Below are 23,515 nucleotides of genomic sequence, written 5' to 3' on the forward strand. Positions count from 1 at the left end.
AAGTGCTAATAAACAAATTATTATAATAAAATATAAATAAATATAATCATTTACGCAAATTCACTTTTACAGTCACAACATTTTAATGAAATCTCGATAATAATAGGTAACTTATACTATTAACCATTTTTAACCTATTAAATACAGGCCTTTAAACTAAAACAATCCTCTCTTATTATAAGACAAAAATTGCATCACGTGCCAAACTAATTTACATTTTTTTACTGGTATAATATATCACTAGTGAAATATGCGTTTTTGCGTAGTTGGTAACGAAGAACCGTTATCCGCGCTAGGATAATTTTAATTCGCGTATCATATAGTTCGCAACGTTGTTTTTCAAGTGTATATTCTCGTACAAAAAGCGACAATTAATAAAATGGAATAAAACGTTGCGGGAAATTTTTTGGAAGAAATCGGCAAATCCCGCCTCCAAATCTGCACCGTTCGGCCGTAAATCTCTCTTCTCGTTGCGACACAGCCACGTTCATTTCATTAGAAGGAAACCTTAAAAAGGTTACTATTCGGCGCAATTAAAATTTCTTTTTATAGCGGCCACAGGCCTCGACTTTTTAATATTCCGCTGGTCATTTCAAAATGGTCAAGATTTATTTTTTCCTGCTCTTTTTAATTATCTTTTGCTATACGACGCGTTTTAAACCGATCTCGTCGCCTCGAAGGCGGGTCCAACGCAACTGATTTTGAGAGCTATTTTCGGATGCGCTTGCGTTGGAACTTCGTTGTGCCACGCGTAATTCTTTTTGCGTTTTAAACCTGTATCGAAAATAATCGCTTTTGGATTACGTGTAAAATTTATATTAAATACTCAAATTTGATAAGGATTGAAAATATTTATTTTAACAAAAATTATACGCTTTTTTCCACAACTAATAAACCGCAAATTAACACTTAATATTACTATTGTAAACAGAGATTCTACATATTTTTCTAAAATTCTTGAATTAATTCAATAAAATATACTAATGTTTCCTTAGAAATAATAAAAACCACTATCGTACAATAAAAGTTTATTAAAAACTGCTATGGTCGTTCAACATGTTAAGTATACTAATGTTTTTAAAGTACATATTGATTAAAGTTCTAAAACCCTCTAAAATTATTACTTACATTCAGAACTGATATATTTTCGTAATTTTTTCTATAAATTCGTTAAATTGATTTTAAAATTATATTGTATATGATATGAGCTCATTACGACCTTTTAATATGGTAGAACTATAGTCTATTTCTATATATAAATTCTATAAAACTACTATATTTTGATATTTTAATCATACAAATCTCTTACATTTCGATATTTTAACACCGCAGAAACTCTACATTTTAGCACTATAAAATTCAGCATTTTGATATCACTATAAAATTTAGTATTTCGATATCACTATAAAATTCAGCATTTCGATATCACTATAAAATTCAGCATTTTGATATCACTATAAAATTTAGTATTTCGATATCACTATAAAATTCAGCATTTCGATATCACTATAAAATTTAGTATTTCGATATCACTATAAAATTCAGCATTTCGATATCACTATAAAATTTAGTATTTCGATATCACTATAAAATTCAGCATTTTGATATCACTATAAAATTCAGCATTTCGATATCACTATAAAATTCAGCATTTTGATATCACTATAAAATTCAGCATTTCGATATCACTATAAAATTCAGCATTTTGATATCACTATAAAATTTAGTATTTCGATATCACTATAAAATTCAGCATTTTGATGTCACTATAAAATTCAGCATTTCGATCACTATAAAATTTCGATATTTTTGCACTATAAAAATTCTATATATTTCGATATTTCAAAACGATAAATATTCTGTATAATTCGATATTTTAAACCAATAAGAATTCTATATATTTCAATATTTCAAAACGATAAATATTCTGTATAATTCGATATTTTAAACCAATAAGAATTCTATATATTTCGATATTTCAAAACGATAAATATTCTGTATAATTCGATATTTTAAACCAATAAGAATTCTATATATTTCAATATTTTAATCCGATCAAAATTCTATATATTTCGATACTTTAAACCGACAAAAATTCTACATATTTCTATATTTTAAACCGATCAAATTTCTATATATTTCGATATTTTAACCCATAAAAATTCTATATATTTCAATATTTTAAATGAAAGTTCTAAATATTTCGATATTTTAAACCGATAAAAATTCTATAATTTGGAATTTTAGTCCTATAATTCCTATTTATTTGGGGTATTATTATCCGGTAGTCCTACTAGCGTACGATATACCAACATAGTTAAGGATTAATTTTAATTTTAAATTCACCGTAATTGCTAAACGATAGCTTGACATAATCTGTCATAAGTATGCTTCTGTATAACATTTCCATAGACAAAATTTTAATATGACCTTGTTTCACACGGAACCTACAATAAGTGAACCTAAATATGGAAAATACTTATAATCCTTGCACTATTGAAAAGGTTACCATGGAAACGAAATATCGCGATCGGCAGATTATCGAAGACAATAGGTGGTTTTTTTTCGCCTGTTGTGGGTTTTTTGAGCAGGTTAAAAAGTGTAGCCATATGACGTCATTTTACTTCAATTAATTCTGTCTTGACGAAAGAAACGAGTTGGAGTAAGAAGGGAGTAGTTAAAGGTTAAAGGTTATTTATAAAAAGCTTGCTTCATGTGAAGAGGTCTAAACGAGTCATGTTTTCGTTTAAGCGGACGACAAAGCTAGATTAGTCCCTCTACACCTCCTTTCGAGGAGGAGTAAAAAGTGTAACCTTAGAGCTCTGGAACAAGCGAACAAAATTCGGGACAGGATAAATCTTACAACGAGAACAGGCGAATAAAACGTTTTAGGGTAAAAAGTTTACACTTTTTGTCCTCGGACAAGCGAAGAAAAAACCACCTAGTAATTCAGGGCATTTTCAAAATCAGCTTCACTAACAACTTCCTATGTATGAAGTTGATGACGAATTTTTCGTCACATGGCTGGAAGTGACGTCATTTACGTCATATCCTGCGATCAAAGTTTCATTAATGAAAATGCTTTTGATGCATACTTATGAGTGATTATGTGAAAAATGGTAGCAAACTAGATATGTCTTGATTCCAGTTGAATTCAAATTTCTAATTCGATCAATTCATTTTGGAAGATAGCTTTTTTGATAAACCAGGGTACATGACGAAGAAATTCATGATTGGACAGCACTCAGACAGTACAATATACTATATTTCTTCCACAAATATTTTATGAGGTACTTAATATAAAGTAATCGACATTAAATAAGTAAATTGAAATTGCATATTATATTTCATAGCAGAAATTAAAATTAATTTCTCATTTAAGTTCTAAGCAGTTAAATGAATGAATTCATACGTTTAAGAAATGAAACAAACAAAATTGGACAATTAATTGACCTAATGAAATCTTTGAGTCGTCTACCAATTAAAATTTGTTTTTTATTCAACAGAAAACGATCTGTGATTACAGTTATCCCAAAAATTCACTTTTTCTTTCTTTAAAACTATTTTAACATTAATAAATTTACTTAATAATAATCAGCTAGGCTAATACCCAAGGCACCACCTTAGGCTTAAGTAATCAAGCGTCATTTAATGAAATTAATTCGGGTGGCCGGGTTCCAATGCGTAAGAAGGTAGTGGCAAGCCCTTCACGCCACGCGAGCCAACAGCTCCCTACACTCACTATTAAGTATATTTAAGAATAATTACCCCTGGAAAGTGTTATGATAAGATATGAAAAGATGTAATTGGCCATTTCAATTATCTAAACGAGGACCAATTTGAATATTTCTTCTCCTTTTTGGGGGGCCCAGAGAATTTATCGACGTCGCCTAGAACACAAACGCGCAAAGTTAAAAATTTGATTACACGATATTTTACATCGTTCAAAAGCCGCTTATTAAACGCCTGCGGGTCAGGTTTAAAATGCAAATTGCATAAAGCGCCGATGCTGTTTGGAAAAAAGGTTAGGAACAGGCTTTGGCGTCGGTTGCGATTGAGAGAATACGCTGCGAACGGTGGTCCTCCGAACAGAACGGGCCTCGGTCACGTAGACAAAGATTTCGAATGCGCGCTCGCTGATCCGGATTCCCTTCATTTCTACGTCACCTGAATACTCAACAGCGATTTTACAAATGTTTCTGTAATTTCATGCAGGGTTCCTGACCATTAGAAACTAACCCAGTTGGAGCGAAGCGTATTGTACTTACAAAGGAGACTACCCGAGGTGTTTATTGCCGATTTTGTTCAAAGTCGGGCGTAATGTAGACCTATAGGTCCTATGAGATATGAAAATTCTTAAAAGGAGACGTTGCACTACCCATTCGATTTGCCATGGCAACCGAAAGTGTTTTTTCACCACTTAAAACAAACAAATCTCCATTTAAAAAAGCATGGCATTTTCTATGAAATAAATTTTTTTAAAAATCCTAAAATCACGAAATGGGTAATTTGGACCACATTTAGGTAAATTTAATTAAGTTTGTGTAAATTTTAAAATGTTTAAGGTAAAATTGTAACACTTTTTGGATAAGATAAAGCAAAAATCTTATTTTTTGTTTTAAGTGGTCAAAAACATTTTCGGTTGCCATGGCAAATCGAACGGGTAGTGCAACGTCTCCTTTTGGGAAATTTCATATCTCATATAGGTCTACATTACGCCCGTCTTTGAACAAAATCGGCAATAAACACCTCGGGTACTCTCCTTGTTAGTGGAGATTATTAAAGTTTGTATTCGCTGTTGTATTCAATCGTAGAGAAGTGGTGTGGCGCAGCAAGAGGAGCCGGGTTCGATCCCAGCTTGTGGCACTGGGTGAAAACTCGGAACAACTCCTTCTGCGTAGAGTTTGCAAGTTCTCTCCCCGCTGGTTTAAGGGGTTTTCCCCCGAGATCTTCGGTTTCCCCTTCCATAAAAACTTATTGAGGTTAACGGTAATAGTGAGTGTAGGGAGCTGTTGGCTCGAACGCGTGGCATGCAGGGCTTGTCACCACCCTCCTACGCATTGTATCCCGGCCACCTGAATTAAAAGGCTTCAAAAGTCGCTTGATGACTTAGGCCTAAGGTGGTGCCTTGGGTATTAGCCTAGCTGATTATTATTATTATTCAGTTGAGTGTTTACGTTTTTGATACACTTTCTAACTTCACTAAATGACGTTTACACGTGCCAATTCTTTAATAGGTCTTATACTAACGTGGTTTTCTGGTCTTACGATCATGTCGCTTACTTTTGCGAGCGCGTGCTAGAGTCTCGAGGACGTAAAAACTACGTATTATATAAATCTACTATTAATTCATTTTATTTTATAGAAACGCCTAATAGGTTTTTTAATTTTAGTAATTGATAATTAGGAATATTATATAGACTTGGTTTGGCGACGAGCAGTGATTTTTAGTAGGATAATCCTATATATAGTTTTCGTATGGGCGTCTGCTAGATATATTTTAAGTTAGAAGAAACCACCTATGGACTGTGAGAAGGATGATAAAATACGCGAAAAAGTAGATCTAGATATATTTTAACCTTACTCATTTATTGGTGAAATTTATAAAACCAGCTTTTGTATACGAAAAAAAATCCTATATCTTAATGTTTTGCCACTATATATACAAAAAAATCGACCTTCTGGATGGTAATTTAGATAATGCCAATTGATTAAATTGTTTCTTTCTGGCTGTAACAAGAAGCAAAGAAAATATACTGGAACCTATAAGCCACCATAATAGTTATAGCTTGTACAAAAAAGGTAGCGGTGATATTTAGGCGCGAAATATAGTCTATAGTTATGTTAGCTATGTTAACTTGAACTAGTAGGAACTTGAATATTGAAACGCTTTTGAAAAAAGAAAAATAAAATATGCATATATTATTGTTTATATGTTTCTGTATTTACGACTTCTAGCAGCATATTTTTCGTAAAGCGGAAAAGTGTCGTGTGTTAAAAATATTCTTTAAATTTAATTTAAATGGAATAAAACAGTAATGAAGTTATTTGAAATTGTAATACATCAATTCTAAATTTAAATTATTTGACTTCCACAGCCAGAATATTTTGGTTAAGTTGGGTCCCTTTTTTAATTTTATGGGGGGCCTTTAAAAGGATAACGGAAGTGGTGTAAATAAGAGGGGGGTTTCCGGGTCCAAAACCCCCTTGGGCCTACCTTTGACTGTACTAAATTTCCACCCCCTCTTAACATTCACATTCTTCGACCCCCCCCCTTGACGAAATTCTGGCTACGCCACTGGATAACGGAACCTTTTTTCCTTAGGTTCCATCCTTAAAATTTAAATTGTATGCTTCACTATGATAAATTTTAATATTTTAAATAATTTAATAGTTATTCTCAAAAGCTTTTGACTAAATTTATATTTTTTGGGGTTGATTTAACTATTATAACAAGGGGTATGGTGTCAAATTTAGTTTAAAGTGGCTCAGTTAATTTTCAACCAAAAAATTACTTTCTATTTCATCGCAATTTTAAATTCAATAATTTACATCTCATTATGTAATCGTCTAAAAACCACAAAATTATTTTAAGCACTAGAAAAATAAATTTCGATACAAAGACGAGAGCGGGCCCGGGCCTCAAGATATTAGTTACTACTGGTTACTACTACATTACATTACTACTATACGTTTTAGGAGATAAACCCGGGGATAAGTATACCACGTTTGTTCAAAACCGGGCCCCGGTAATTTGTACCAGCTGACCCCCTCTCTTATATTTCTAAGGTCTTCCTAGAACTTCCTATATTTAGACTATTTTAAAATAATTTCAAAATTCAAAACTACCAAATTCTAAAATATTGTGACTTAAATTACGTCCTTAATGGAAATCTTCTCTCGTTTGGTCAATTCCTTAACTAAATTCCATTTACAGGTAGGATATTCTGCTAACTACGCGTTACGACTGGTTTTCATTCAAACCAATTTTGTGTTTAACCTGGTAGAAATATACTACATTTAAAAATTCTGTGTTTTTAGTTCATAAATATTTGATTTGAACATAAATTTTTGAAATCTTTCAATATTTCCCCTTCCGTAAAATCCTACAAATTTCAGAAAATTTCAAATATTTCCCCTTCCATAAAATCCTAAACATTTCAGAAATATTTCCTCCAACATGTTACTGTTTTTCCCGTAGTCGTTTTGCTAAAGTATTTAGCAATCGCGAATCCAATTATAATTTCCACCCTCTAGCAATCATTTTTGCATATCCCAGAAGCCGTTATTTACACATTCGTTTTGCAAAAGCGAAGTTATAATTTGAATAAAACGACCACAACAATTCGCCTACAAGCCGGGCTATAATTCGTCTGATAAGCCAGCTCTGTATTTATCTGTATCGCCTCGCCTCAATTACGGCTCTGTACAAAACACCTTGCCATTCTCTTTTTTCCATCCGTGGCGGAGTGAGTAGCCCATTACTCCAATATGTTGGATTAATCCAACTAGTGTTACGTAACAATATCAATTTTGAACCCTCGCTAAAATTAATGAGCGCGATGCTCCGGTCACTTTACTAAATTAAAAGACTAGGGCGTCGCCCCTTCAAGCGCGCGCGACGGTTACGCCATCTCGACGTGAACCTTTTTTATTATTATTATTTTTACATTGTACGCATTAATAGAGAATGGGCCATTTTAATTTACATTTGTGTTTTTGCCTCTTGTGTCCTACATGTGTAGACGAAATGTTTTTGGTGCTTTATTAAAAAGCTACGTGTAAGAATGGCCCTTCTATCTTCATTTCGAACGCGTTTCTAAACGCGTTTTTTAAAATAACTCTCTTGGAAAAAAGGACTGCCAAAGAAACAAAGATTATTTAAATTTATTTATTTATTTCTTTTGGTTTCGGCGCCAAACGTGGCTGCTTCGAAATGACTTTATCTGGTTCTATCTTTTGTTTGAAATCTCGTTCTCTCCTTCTCCAGCAGGGGACTCGGTGTACGAGTAATGTTATCGTAGTTCGCGGATAGTTTCGTAGATGGCGATAGCGTCTCCACGGCGAGTAGCGAATAATTTATTATTTCCGCGAAAATGATAAAATGACGGCATTCTCCGATAGCCAATAAATGTTTTAACATATAATCTAGATAAGTTTTTTTTAATCATATGCTATTTTTTATTTGGTAATAAATTTTTGTAGAATAAGAAACTTTGAATATTTCTGGTGGAAGGCTAACCTTGTGGGCCCTATAAGTAATTCGGGCCCTAATTGGGTGTATTGGGGCCCCAATTAGGCTACTGCTTTTTTCGTTTAAGTAAATTATGATATTCTGCATATCTTGGGCTATTTCGAGTTGAAATTCTAGTTTGATTGCTAATCTGAACATACATACGCTACCTTAGAGCAAGAGTCAAGCAAGTCTGAAAACCCCTATTTGAGAAATACCATTTTTAAGTTCGAAATCTAGCATAATAACAATAATAATCTAATAATGAAAATTTATAAAAATAGAGTGAAAATATATGTTGAAAATTTTGACTGAGTCACCTTAATTTAAAAATACTCAAGTATTCTTATTTTGAATTTCTTTCAATAGTTACGTATCTCGACTTACTTGACTTTTGCTCTCATGTAGCGCATAGCGAAAATATAATTGCACTTATCTAACTTAAAATAAACGGTCAAAGATAATAAATATTGTCGATAATTCAATATGAGGCGCTTCAATTATTAGAAGAAACCAACGGTCAAATTCCCCTTTCAATGAAAAACGTTAATTTAAAAATATATCTGAGGAAATTATTTCACAATTTTCTGATTAAATACTACATTTAATATAATTGTCAAAAACCCTGACAAGTTCGACAACCATTTTTGGCTCATCTTGGTTTGAGGGGCGAGTGCAAACTTCTTCGCCACCCCACCTTATTGGTTTTTAATTTTATACTTAATAATAATTAAGCCAGTGATGCCCGCTTAGATCGGAAAAATCTTCTGCTAAAATGCGTTTCCACTTTTTTAATGTAACTAGCGCCAGTCACTCTAGCTTGTGTTAAAGTGTCTTGATGGCAGAAAAATAAATTCTTTGATTACCCCGAGGGGTAAGACACTCTACGAACTCGGTGTACACTGCCGTATACCTTTGACAGTGCTAAATGGAACTCGCGAACTCTTGAAAATATGTACCTTTAACAGTGCTAAATGCACGAACTCGGTGTACAGATTATCTGAGACTGTCTTACCCCTCGGATTACCCATAATTGTGGAAGTTCATACTCCCTTTAATAAATCGTCTGCTAGTTACGAAAATCCTTTTTCAATCAATGCTGTTTATTTAGTCTTAATTTAAGTGATTTTGTATTTACAAAAGTATCGTTTTACCGGTTTTAGGGTCAAAGTAAAGTGATATCGACCATATTTAACCCAGAAAGCCTTCTGCCTCGTAAGTAATTATTTTCATTCCTATTTCGTTACCCCTCTCGCGTCTAATGAGGTTTCGTCAATGTTTTCGTGAGTTAAAACGTTAAAAAAAAAGGCCGAAAAATCATGTGGAGTTATTTATCAGACATTTTCAATCGGCGTTATAATACTGTCAGTTTTAACTCGGCTCTATAATTAGGCTCGATGGTTGTGAAAATCCGTTGATGTATTGCATTATTCATATTCGACGAAAACCTTCAACGCGTGTTTTTTTTCTAGGCTAATACGAAACTAGTCTTCGGTAATTGTTAAGCGTATCCGCCTAAATAGCCCCGCTAAAGCGTTAATCGTGATTTCAACGAGATACTAACAATGATTCCTAAATACCAAAGACCCCGCTCACCGCTCCTTAATTCCTGATTATATTATTGACTCTTTCTTTTAAAAGCGACGATAATAGGTCTCGGCTTTTTAAGCCTCGGCCTTATAAACGCGCTAGTTGCGCAACCCCGGGAAACACCATTTTCGTCTCATTTTTACTTTTGAGTGCGGGCGGTGTCGACTGCTAAATTGCCGCTATGAATGATGGGATAGATCCGAGCCGATTACGCAATGTAGTACCACTTCTTAAAACGTTACCGTTTCGTAAATTGTTGCCCCGAGATCGAGTTGGAAACACGATTTGCACAAACCACTTATTCCCCTCCGTCTCTCGTAATCATGGTTTTCCTCTCTTTCACTACGATTATATTTGAGAAAACTAAAATGGCTATTAGGCAGATCTATTATGTACCCCTCCGCCCGTCGCCCCCCCCTCTTCTCTGGCAGTGTTAAGAAATGTTGGCCGTATCCCGCAACTCGTGTTTCGTGAAAGCGTGAAAGCCGTGAAATGACACTAGTTTTCGGCTAGATCCTTTTTTATTATCTCTTCGTAAATGCAGGTATTCGAGTGTGCTTTTAGAGATTGAGGCAAAGAGAATAGGCTATCATTATAGGCGCCTTATTTCGGCTCGGGGTTCGCCTGGGTCAAACGAAATTCGTGTCTTTGAAGCGCCATCTCGCGATTGATACGCGAAAACAAGTTTACAACATCCCTTTATTTTTTCCCGGCCGCTCGCTCCCGCCAAAACTCGACTCATTTCTCTATTTTCTTTTTTAACTTTTTCTTATAAAGGATTGCCGCGTGTTCGGTTTTAAAAGAAAAAAATGAGTAATGATAAGCGCGTGGCTTATTTAGCCTACTTTTTAGTCGGTTTGTATTTTAGATTTCCGAAGGAGAACCTAATTTGCACCTTTTCGAAGTTATCCGGAATTTGTAGTTCGCCGATTCGGTACTAGATGGCGACACCGGCTCAGTGTTGAGTACGGTTTGTCGCCGCGGGTCGTTTTCTGACTAGGGTTCGCTATTATTTAATGTTATGATCAAAGTAGTTTGGTTTTAGGGGAGTATAACGTATTTAACGTAGAGTTATGAAAGGTTTGAAGCAAATTGCGAGATTGGTGAGTTATTTTTTAAAAATTTATTAAGGTGAAGTGGGCCGGGCATAGGCCTATTTTTGGGTATTAAATCCATGAAATGGCAATGTTGAAAACTTGAAATAGATACAATTTTAATTTTAAGAATTGTTTCGCAATTTATAAGCTCGCAAATAGAAAATAACATTATTTTAATAGAAAAATTTGCAGATTTTAGTCCAAAAGTTAAGTTTTTCCAGTGTCTTTGTTAAGACGTCACTGGTAAACAGGGTTGCCATACATTTTTTTTAAGGAAAATAAATTAGGTCGAGAAATGCATAACAGCCCTGTTAAAATGTCGTCTGCTTCAACACTTTCTCTCCTGTCATTCCCATAGGAGTAAGTCCAATTGTATTGCATGTTACAATTATCATTTATAGGTTTTTTTGCGTATATTGGTAAGAAGTGTTACTGCTCACTGTTCTAGTTTTAAATTTAACGCAGGAAAGCTCAATTAATATTCAATCTCTACAACTAAAAACTTACAAATCCGAAAGTCGTTTGCTAATTTCTTACGTATTTATATTTCAAATAATGACAACAGATGTTAATTGTTGAAATCTAAGAATGTTGCTTTTAAATAACACCATTTAACAGGGGATTTTAACTTAAATTTTCTAGTAAGTAATTGGTTTTTCAAAAATATGATCCTCATTTTAGAAAAAAAAAGCTTTTACAGGGTTGCCACGGTACCTGCAAAACCTGGAATTCCTGGAAAAGTCAGGGAATTTGAATATGGGTATAAAAATCAGGGAAAAGTCAGTGAATTTTAAAAATTAGTCTAAAAGTCAGGGAAATGTTAGGGAATTTAATTTCGTTTGCAAATAGGAAACTTTTTCTAAATTATAGGTTAAAAAATAAAAATTAGTCAGGGAAAATCTCCGCAGATGGTCAGGGAAAACCTAGAAAAGTCAGGGAATCTGAAAGTGAAAAAACTGTGGCAACCCTGTTTTACAACATGTATTTTCAGAACCTTCAAGCATTATTTATCAAAATATTACCAACTCCACTACCAATGTTTAATAAATTAATTTAACAAATTTTTTAACCACTATTTAACAAATTTAATATTGGTATTAATGACCTACATACTCTACGAGTAGTAGCAGCATACCAGATATTGGTAAAAACCGCATTACAAATAAATTACGGTAATGTAAAAACTTCCAAATTATGAATATTTATGCGAACGAGTTTATTGTATTGCAAGGACCTTTTCTTCTTCATTCAAACACGTTTGAACCCGAGCAGTTCATGTCTTCTTCAAAAGTTGAGGCGTAAAATTATGAAGTTCTCTAACCCGTAGTTTCGGTATTAGAGAGGTTAAGCAGAGCACTCTAGACGTTTGAACGACAAGGTCGAGAGTCACTTGATTATTCTCCACGGTTTGTTTTCGCGGTTATACTTCGAAGTCGTAATCTTTTATAACTTTTCTCTCTAGCTAATGTAAGTGATTATGTGACACGTAGTTTAAATTTATAGAATTTAATAAAAATACAGAATTTTTAAATTTTCCTGCTCAACAAATCGAGATATAATTATGGAATTTTCTAGGAACTTTAGTTGTAGCCATCGTAAATACTGGTTTAAATTGAAATACTCCTAAGCCTCGTATATTATAGGCGAAATCGGAAACACATTTAAAGTAAAGCGGGATACACGAAATCAAATTATTATGTTTAGACAATACTCATAGCCATACATAAGGCTCGTTTTAGTATTGGTTAAACACGTTTTTAGTTTCGTCATATACACGGGCTTAGCAAATGTTTCTAAAATGTAAAATTTCCGTCATGTACACGGGCTTAGCAAATATTTCTAAAATGTAAAATTTCCGTCATGTACACGGGCTTAGCAAATATTTCTAATATGTAAAATTTCCGTCATGTACACGGGGCTAGCAAATATTTCTAAAATGAGTAAAAATTCCGTCATGTACACGGGGCTAGCAAATATTTCTAAAATGAGTAAAAATTCCGTCATGTACACGGGGCTAGCCAATATTTCTAAAATCTGTTAAAATTCCGTCATGTACACGGGCTTAACAAATATTTCTAAAATGTTTTAAATTTCCGTCATCTACACGGGTTTACCAAATATTTCTAAAATGTGTAAAATTCCGGTCATGTACACGGGCTTAGCAAATATTTCTGAAATGTGTTAAAATTCTATCGTAACTGTAAATATTTTCTTTAGCAGTCAAAGTGAAAGCACACTACAACTCATTTTAAAGAATTTAATTTCAAGAACGTCTAGATACTCCCGACGTTGTCGTTCAAACGTTTAGAGCGTCCTGCTTAACCTCTCTAATACACTAGGAAATGCAGACTTCATTTCTCGTACGAAACCCATTCGTAAAATTACAGCAAAGGTCAGTCAGAGATATATTTTGTAAAATAATGGCAACTTCGAGAAAGACACGATGTATCGTTTTTCGTAGTCGATATCTTTGGGGAGGGGGGGGGGGGAACCGTTCCAATGGAAATGTTTGGTAATCAGTAATTATTGGTTTGCGAGCGAAGAACTGAGGCATGCTGGGTTAAGAGGGCTCATTCGTGAAACGCAGTGCCAAGTCGTGTTCCAACCACTTCAAGGGGGGGACTTCCAAGTTCTATTTGCCTTCATTTCGTGGAAAAGGGGGTTTCCAAATAACGTCTTCGTGTGTTTAAGAACTAATTTTGTTTAAATTTTATTTAGTCACACTTGTGGGATTTTTTTTATTAGGCGTTTATAATGTGGTCATGTTTTGTCGGTTTCGATGTATGTTATTATCCATTATTATCTTTTGCATGAGGATTAGTTCCTTCTTATTATTTTGCCAAAGGCGTTTTGTGTAACGGCTTGGCTTTCATTTTTTGCCCTGCAATTGAAGATGAGGTATTCGCTATTTAAAACTAAGTTTGAAATGAATGTGCTATTTAAACCTACGTTGGAAATAGATGGGTTATTTAAGCTTAAGTTATTAACCATAGGGCTATTTAAGCCTCAATTTGTAATGAATACGCTATTCAGTATAGTTTGAAATGAATGTGCTATTTAAACCTACGTTGGAAATAGATGGGTTATTTAAGCTTAAGTTATTAACCATAGGGCTATTTAAGCCTCAATTTGTAATGAATACGCTATTCAGTATAGTTTGAAATGAATGTGCTATTTAAACCTACGTTGGAAATAGATGGGTTATTTAAGCTTAAGTTATTAACCATAGGGCTATTTAAGCCTCAATTTGTAATGAATACGCTATTCAGTATAGTTTGAAATGAACACTCAAATTAAGCCTAAGTTTGAAACGAAAACACGCTTTTTAAGCCTAAGTTGGAAACAAATGAGCTATTTAAGCCTAAGTTGGAAACAAATGAGCTATTTAAGCCTAAGTTGGAAACTAATGAGCTACTTAAGTCTCAATTTGCAATGAACGCGCTAGTAAAGCCTAAGTTTGAAAATAATGATATATGTTAGCCTCAATTTGTAATGAACGCGTTATTTAAGCCTAAGTTTGAACTGAATGAGCTATTTAAGCCAAAGTTTGAAATGAATGAGCTATTTAAGTCTATAGTGTGAATCAAATGGGTGATTTAAGTTTAAGTTTTGAAACGAATGGACTATTTAAGCCTCAATTTGTAATGAATGCGCTATTCAGTATAGTTTGAAATGAACACACAATTTAAGCCTAAGTTGGAAACGAATGGATTATTTAAGCTTAAGTTAGAAACGAATGGGCTATTCAAAACTCAATTTGTAATGGATGCGCTATTCTGTCTATAGTTTGAAATGAACACACTATTTAAGCCTAAGTTGGAAACTAATGGATTATTTAAGCTTAAGTTAGAATCGAATGGGCTATTTAAGCCTCAATTTGTAATTAATGCGCTTTTATGTCTATAGTTTGAAATTAACACACAATTTAAGCCTAAGTTGGAAACGAATGGATTATTTAAGCTTAAGTTAGAATCGAATGGGCTATTTAAGCCTCAATTTGTAATTAATGCGCTTTTATGTCTATAGTTTGAAATGAACACGCAATTTAAGCCTAAGTTGATAACGAATTTATTATTTAAGCTTAAGTTAGAAACGATTGGGCTATTTAAGCCTCAATTTGTAATGAATGCACTTTTATGTCTATAGTTTGAAATGAACACACAATTTAAGCCTAAGTTGGAAACGAATGGATTATTTAAGCTTAAGTTAGAATCGAATGTTCTATTTAAGCCTCAATTTGTAATTAATGCACTTTTATGTCTATAGTTTGAAATGAACACACAATTTAAGCCTAAGTTGGAAACGAATGGGTTATTTAAGCTTAAGTTAGAATCGAATAGGCTATTTAAGCCTCAATTTGTAATGAATGCTCAATTCTGTCTATAGTTATACATTTTATCATTTATAAATTAAATATTTAGTTAATTTTAATAAACATTTCATAAATTATTTCGCGATTCCAAAAAGAGGTTAGGTTAAACGCTCATTACATTTAATAAATAAATTAGATTAAATTTTAGCTAGCTTCACTTAGCTAATGAGCTGTAGGGTTTATTACACACTTGATATAAACAGTAGCGTTGCTAGAAATTCAAAAGGGATTGAAATTTTGTACTGTCATAACTACGCCCAGAGGGGTAACACAAAACCATCCCATCTTGTGGTCGGTCGACTCGAGCGCTACCAATAATCAATGAAACTCTACGCCTATGTGAAAATATTAAAAAAAAGCTAATTAAGAGTTAACTAAATTTCAAGTAGTAATTTAATTAAGATTAATTTAAATGTTCAGTTAAAATTGCCAATTAATGTTTTAGTTTCTAAATAAAAATAATTATAAATTGTCTAAAAAGTCAAGAAAATCAAATAAAATTAAAAAAATTAATTTAAATAATTACCTTTTGGAAAATCAACAATGTTGTTAAATCGTCATTTTAATCGTGTTTTAAATCGTAATTTCGATCAGGATTTAAATCGTAACTATGATCGGAAATTAAATTATAATTTAGATCGTAATTTTTAGAGATTTAAATCATAATTTAGAACTTAATTTCGATCAGGATTTAAATCGTAACTGTGATCGGAAATTAAATTATTATTTCTGATCGTCATTTTTAGAGATTTAAATCATAATTCAGAACTTAATTTCGATCAGAAAGGAATTTAAAAAGTCTTCCATCAAAAATCGATCTTAGAATTCATCCCACAACAATGAAATCTTAATTTAATAGGGTTCGTATTCGACCTGGAAAACCTGGAAAAGTCAGGGAATTTGAAAATGTTCCCAAAAGGTCAGGGAAAAGTCAGGGAATTTGAAAATTTCCCCAAACAGTCCGGGAAAAGTCAGGGAATTTGAAAACGATTCCAAAATTCCAGGGAAAAAATCAAGGAATTTGAAAATGGTCCCAAAAGCTAAGAGAATTTTAAAATGACCCCAAAAAAATCAGGCTAATAAATTTTTGAAAGAATCATTTTCAAGATTTTTACCTCAAACCATTCTTTTATTCTACAAAAATGGTCAGGGAAAATTTGGTAATTTGGTCAGGGAAAACCTGGAAATGCCAGGGAATTTAATTTCGGAAATTTTGTACGAACCCTGTTTAAAATTAAGCGAAAATTTTATTTTAACCAGGTGATAATTTATATTAAATCAGCCAACATTTTCTCTACGAGATAGGAATTGCAAAAAATATCTAATTAGAATTCCCTGTAAACGTACCAAAGAATAATATCCAATCTTGCGCTTTTTCGCAATGTTTTTAGTATAATTCACCCGTTTGTATGCTTGTTGTTATATAGCTTTTCTACCATTGTGGCAAACCCCCCTAGTCGTTCCCCCCTGGCGTTCATACGTTGCAGAGTTGGTGTGATTGAAATTCCGGTAACAAGTCTTCCATGAATCAACGTCACATTAAGCCGTATTTTTATATTGACAGCCCTGAATTACAAAGTCTGGGGGGTGGGTAGTCGTAGCAGACGTCCTATTATCCAATGGGGAAAGCCGGCTTGCAGGGGCGTTTGTTTCATATTATACCTGCTGCTTCGATCCAGGGGATTTAATATAACTTACCTGTTCCTGGCGAATAAAAAATGTACCGACCGGCCTCCACACAAAGCGTAACGCGCTTACACGCGTGGTTAATGACGTCATCGAGGGTAACCCCACCCATTTCCGCTTATTAATTTTCCCTCCAGTCGGCTCATTCGGCGTCAGAATTATAACAATAGATTTATGACTTAATGGATGCGTATTACGATAGAGGTTTCAAACAGAACTTACGGTTTAAAGAAAGAAGTGAAGTTGGTAATTTTGTATTTTTTGGAAATATTATCTTTAATTTAAATGAATTAAAATTAAATAATTGACCAAAATTAGTTCTAAAACAATTACAATCCTAAAACAAATCTGCGGGAACTGTAATATTAAATATTAATTAATATAATTAAGCTTTCATTTAATTCTAAATTAATTAATCATTGATTTAAATAACATATACATAAATTTAGTAATTAAAACTGTCAAAAAGTTTCAGAAACAATGTCAATACAAAGCAAATCTGCGGAAACTGTAATGTTAAATAAGTAAGATTTCATGTAATTCTAAATTAATTAATCATTGATTTAAATAATATGTATATGAATTTAAAAAAATGGTTTCTAAAACAATTCCAATACAAAGCAAATCTGCGGAAACTAAAATTTTAAATAGTAATCAATAGAATTAAGATTTCATTTAATTATAAATTAATTAATCATTGATTTAAATCACGTGTATCTGAATTCTGGAATAAAAATGGACGGAACTATAGTTTCTAAAACAATTGTAATACAAAGCAAATTTGCGGGAACTAAAATATTAAACGCTAGTCAATATAATTAAGATTTTTTTTAAAGATTTTATAACCTACAGAAGCAAAGAATCTATCAATTGCACGGTAAAATAGCCATTGTTCCAAAATCAATCAAGTCAAAAAATGGAATTCAAACAAAAAACAAGGATTTGATTTTTAACAAAATATCCAGAAAATGGGAACCCGGGTTATCTTTAATATTTTTCAGATATGACCCTATTTCAGATCTCTGAATACGATAGTTTTAGAGTGAAATCCTTACTTTTGAACCATGTGCCACGATCTCAGGAACATTAAATAACTATTGATGTTCGGTATAAAATTACAAGGCAAGATTAATAGCTGCTCACACAAAACGTTATTAATTATTTTTAACTCCGGTACGATACCTTTAATTTTAAAATAATTTGTAATTTCTTCACTACATCTTCGTGGTGTAATTTTAGGCCGCTGTTTTTGTATAAAAAGTAGAAATTTAATATTATCCGATATGATCCATTATACCCGAAGCAATTTCCCAAGATTCAATATTCACTGTGTCTCGAGAAATCATCTCTGTCGAGATCTGATCATTTAGGGATTTTTTTCGGAGCAAATGATTTAATCCATTAGCCGCTATTTAGAGATTGGGTGCTTTTACTTATGGCCAACGTCGGTAGGTTTTACGAAAATGGTATATCGGTTCCCCTCTCGCCCCCCTATGGTTCCTAGCCCTCCTAAGGCCAAAAATATTCGGGTGCCGTGGCCTTTTTGATGGTGTTACTCCCCGACTTAGCATTTTACTACGATTAAGAAAAACTTCGCTTTGGCGCTAATGGTTTTGTGATATTATTAAAGGAAACGTTTTTCTAGAAAAATTTATCTTCTCACGAGCATCTTCTTTGTGTTCGGTTAATTCTTCTTTGTTCTTCTTTCACGAAAAACTACTCTATTAATAACATCCAAGTGGTTTTCATCAGTTCGAGAAAAGAAGTTAAATTTAGTACAGTCAAATTCGATATTGAAGTGTTTAAGGAGGAAGACTACAGTGGTCATTGTCTACTTTCACGCTATTTCAAGCAGAACTCTTTGAATTTTGTATTTTAACTTATAAAATTAATATTTATTGTAGAACAGCCTCTTGTTTAGTGCTTAAAATAATTTTGACAATTTTAAATTTTAAAATAATTAAGTTATTACGTTTTAATTCGGACCCCCGGAGCTAAACAAGTTGGACAAGCGCCCAAACTACCCTTTAGTTAGGACCTTATATCTCGTTAACTATTAATATTAGAATTATCAAAATTATTTTAAGCACTAGAGGAAGGTTCAGCCTAATAAGAAAAATAAGTCAATTATGTAATTGTTGAAACAGAAACGTCCAGCTTGAACGAAAAAGAGGCTTTTACTGTATTCTGCCCCCTTAAGGAAATATCTATTGTCCGTATGACGAAATAGTATATTATTTAAAAAAATCAACCCATTGTACTCTAAAAATAGTTTTTATTGCCAGTTGTTTCCAAAATTTTGCAAGATGCAAAGTACATATATTCGTTGATACGCGAATATAATATGGTATAAAATTTATACAGTACCAAGTTTTTATCCAGTTTGGAAATTGATAACCTTTCGATGAAATTCTGAAATTTTCATTTGAGTTGATTATAGTTTAATAACAGGGTTGCCACACGTCAGGGAAAAGTCAGGGAATTTAAAAATGGGCCTAAAAATCAGGGAATTTTAAGAATTTGTAAAAGGTCAGGGAAAAGTCAGGGAATTCAATTTTATCTGGACACTTTTTGAAGGTAATTTTACTCTAGATCTATGACAAATTCTAGGATTATCATTTATTTATTTGAAAGTATGGTAAATTTTTTCAAATACTTGTCCATTTCAATTTATTAACATATGATAAAAGTAAAATATAAATTAAAATTTTGGCCTTAAAAAGTCAGGGAAAATCTCTTAAAATGTTCAGGGAAAACAGGGAATAGTCAGGGAATTTGAATCTGAAAATTGTGGCCACCCTGTATAAATGTCAAGATAAGGTTAAAATGTAATTATTTTTTTAATTAGAATATGATCTTAAATATTGATGAACTAATAATTTTGTAATGTAAATAATATATAAAATTAAAAACAGGTATAAAATTTACATAATAATTTAAAATCATGGAAAACGATGCTTAAATGTCAAAATAATCCTTAAATATAAAACTTGACAATCAGTTACGTACTATCGTAAATTTAAAGCTTTATAAATTAAGCTTTTCCAGAATAAAATTTCAGGTGTTTGATATATTTAAATTAGAGGTCGGCGTTCGATTAATTTTTACCCATGTATAAAATAAGTTCGGCGATATTTAAATAACATTTATTTAAATAACCAATATTTGAATAATAATTGTAAAATGTTTAAATAATTGAAAGTGGATAAGACTATTATTTAAACAAACAAACAATGATTTAAATAAATACAATTTTAATTCAAATAAATACTTGGTTGCGTAAAAAAAACATAATTAAATAAGTTAAAATTATATTCTTTTTACCAACTTTTGTTAAATAAATCGGAAATTTTGTGGATAATGAATAAACAATTCCGAGCACTAATTTAAATGTAAAATTGTACAAAAAGTGACTTGTACTTGGAATTTCGCATCCCAACCGTGGGCAAAATCTGCAACATTCATAATAGCCTAACTTTCAAGGTACTAAATTATGGCAGGTATATAATTAATTAAATTTGTTCTTATACCATAAATATCGTAAACCCTCCACTTTAATTTACGACATTGTTTACCTTTTGAATGGACGCACCATTTATCCATTTATCCTTGGGTGTCTATCGGCGCTTCTGATTGTTGTTCTACCATTTCCTCTTCGGAGAAATTGCCGCTAAATACTCGTCTCTTCGACGTGTTTGTGTTAATTATTATTTTCCACCTATTATTCATCTTCCCCGAATGCTCTCGGAGAAGACTTATTTTAATTACAGGCGGGCAGGTATCATAGACGATATAATTATTATTCAAATGAGTTTATTATCGTTTTCCAAATTCCCTTAATTTGTATCAAATTAAAATACGCTTCTCATTACCCGCGCGAAAATTCGTTTTAAACTGGTATAACTGATACAACGAATCTTGTTTCAGCCAATTATTCCCAATAACAAATTTCCATTTTGGAAGGCCGTCGTTTGTCGAATGATTGATTTGATATATTTCAACCAATCGAATTTCACGAGCTGTTTAATTGTGCGATAAAGTATTTATCGTTAAGTCCTCACTTTGTATTAAATAGGCGTATATTTAGTTACATTTTTATGCTAATATTTTTGGGTCGAATAGCAGTAATTAGTTTTGACTAATATCTTAAATTTTAATTTAATAGTTACTTTTGAAATATCTTTGATTGCTTCTGGTTTTAACTATTTTTAGTATTTTTGTTTTTAACTACATTTTGGAATTTTGTTTCTTAACTATATTTAGGACCTTGGTTTTTTAACTATATTTTCGAATTTTGTTTTTTAACTATATTTAGAACTTTGGGTTTTTTAACTATATTTAGAACTTTGGGTTTTTTAACTATATTTAGAACCTTGGTTTTTTAACTATATTTAGGACTTTTGTTTTTTAATTATATTTAGGACCTTTGATTTTTAACTATATTTTGTAATTTTGTTTTTTAACTATATTTAGGACTTTTGTTTTTAACTATATTTAGAACCTTGTTTTTTTAACTATATTTAGGACTTTTGTTTTTTAATTATATTTAGGACCTTTGATTTTTAACTATATTTTGGGATTTCGTTTTTTAACTATATTTAGGACTTTTGTTTTTTAATTATATTTTGGGATTTTGTTTTTTAACTATATTTAGGACTTTTGTTTTTAACTATATTTAGAACCTTGTTTTTTAACTATATTTAGAACCTTGTTTTTTTAACTATATTTAGGACTTTTGTTTTTTAATTATATTTAGGACCTTTGATTTTTAACTATATTTTGGAATTTTGTTTTTTAACTATATTTAGGACTTGTTTTTAACTATATTTAGAACCTTGTTTTTTAACTATATTTAGAACCTTGTTTTTTAACTATATTTAGAACCTTGTTTTTTTAACTATATTTAGGACTTTTGTTTTTTAATTATATTTAGGACCTTTGATTTTTAACTATATTTTGGAATTTTGTTTTTTAACTATATTTAGGACTTGTTTTTAACTATATTTAGAACCTTGTTTTTTAACTATATTTAGAACCTTGTTTTTTAACTATATTTAGAACCTTGTTTTTTTAACTATATTTAGGACTTTTGTTTTTTAATTATATTTAGGACCTTTGATTTTTAACTATATTTTGGAATTTTGTTTTTTAACTATATTTAGGACTTGTTTTTAACTATATTTAGAACCTTGTTTTTTAACTATATTTAGAACCTTGTTTTTTAACTATATTTAGAACCTTGTTTTTTTAACTATATTTAGGACTTTTGTTTTTTAATTATATTTAGGACCTTTGATTTTTAACTATATTTTGGAATTTTGTTTTTTTACTATATTTAGAAAAAACTTTTTTAATTGTATTTAGAACCTTGGTCTTTATAAATTACCCTTTTCCCCAACTATTCAGAAAAGAGGTTTGTTTTTTTCTAACTATTCAGAAAAGAGGTTTGTTTTTTTCTAACTATTCAGAAAAGAGGTTTGTTTTTTTCTAATTATTCATAATAGAATTCTGTTTTTTTCTATGTTTAATAAAGAAATTGGGTTTTAGAAACTTTAAGTAAAGAAATTTGTTTTTTTTTGCAAATTTTAGTAAAGACTTGTTTTAAAGTATATTTCGAAAATAAATTGTTTTTTTTTAAGAAATTTAGAAAAGACCTTTCTTTGAACTATTTTTAGTAAAGGATTTTTATTAAGATATTTAGGAAAATAGTTTGTTTTTTAGCTATCGAAAAATAAATTTGTTTTCTAACTATATACTTAGAAAAGATTTTATTAAGATATTTAGGAAAATAGTTTGTTTTTTATCTATCCAAAAATAAATTTGTTATCTAACTATATACTTAGAAAAGATTTTATTAAGATATTTAGGAAAATAGTTTGTTTTTTATCTATCCAAAAATAAATTTGTTTTCTAACTATATACTTAGAAAAGATTTTATTAAGATATTTAGGAAAACAGTTAGTTTTTTAGCTATTTAGATCATAATTTTTTTAAATAAATTTAGAAAATAAATTGGTGTTTTTAACTATTCAGATCATAATTTTATTAACTAAATTTAAATAGAAATTGGTATTTTAACTATATTTAGAAATGACCTTCGGCTTTTGTCAATATACTTTCTAGCGTATCTTTACATACATAATAAATATTTCACTTATATTCACGAAAACATTCGCAAATCTGAATTTTTTAAGTTTTCAAACATAACTACCGAAAAAAACGCCTATTAAATATAAATATTATGCAAATTAATACTCATGGTACATATTTTCTCGTAGCACTCTTAAATTTCCATACGTACGCTAACGAGTAAACGAGAAATGTAAATATTCTTTAAAGTTAATTTAAATAAACATATTACCTTATATCTCCTCAAAAGATCGTCTGCAAAAATCAAATCTGCGCGCGTTGATAACATGGTTTTGTTTTCCTGTCCAAAAAAAACCAAACTTTTTGGTGACTGCCAAAATTAACGGTGTCTCAGAAAACGCAAAAATTTTGACGCGTTACGTTCGGGGGGGGGGGGAAGGGGGGTAC

General features: G+C 31.5%; 1 protein-coding gene across 2 annotated transcripts in view; it reads left to right on the plus strand.

Moving 5' to 3' along the window:
* LOC149926500 (carbonic anhydrase-related protein-like) overlaps positions 1 to 23,515 on the plus strand; it is a 75,420-nt gene that overhangs the window by 35,903 nt on the left and 16,002 nt on the right. For both annotated transcript variants that reach the window (XM_090158653.1, XM_090158654.1), the window contains one exon: positions 9,397 to 9,448. In XM_090158653.1, coding sequence (XP_090014779.1) covers positions 9,397 to 9,448 — 52 coding nt within the window. The remainder of the gene's footprint in view (positions 1 to 9,396; positions 9,449 to 23,515) is intronic.

This window comes from Leiobunum rupestre, chromosome 9 (genome assembly GCF_980474605.1).
Source record: "Leiobunum rupestre chromosome 9, qqLeiRupe1.1.hap1, whole genome shotgun sequence".
Classification (NCBI taxonomy): domain Eukaryota; kingdom Metazoa; phylum Arthropoda; class Arachnida; order Opiliones; family Sclerosomatidae; genus Leiobunum; species Leiobunum rupestre.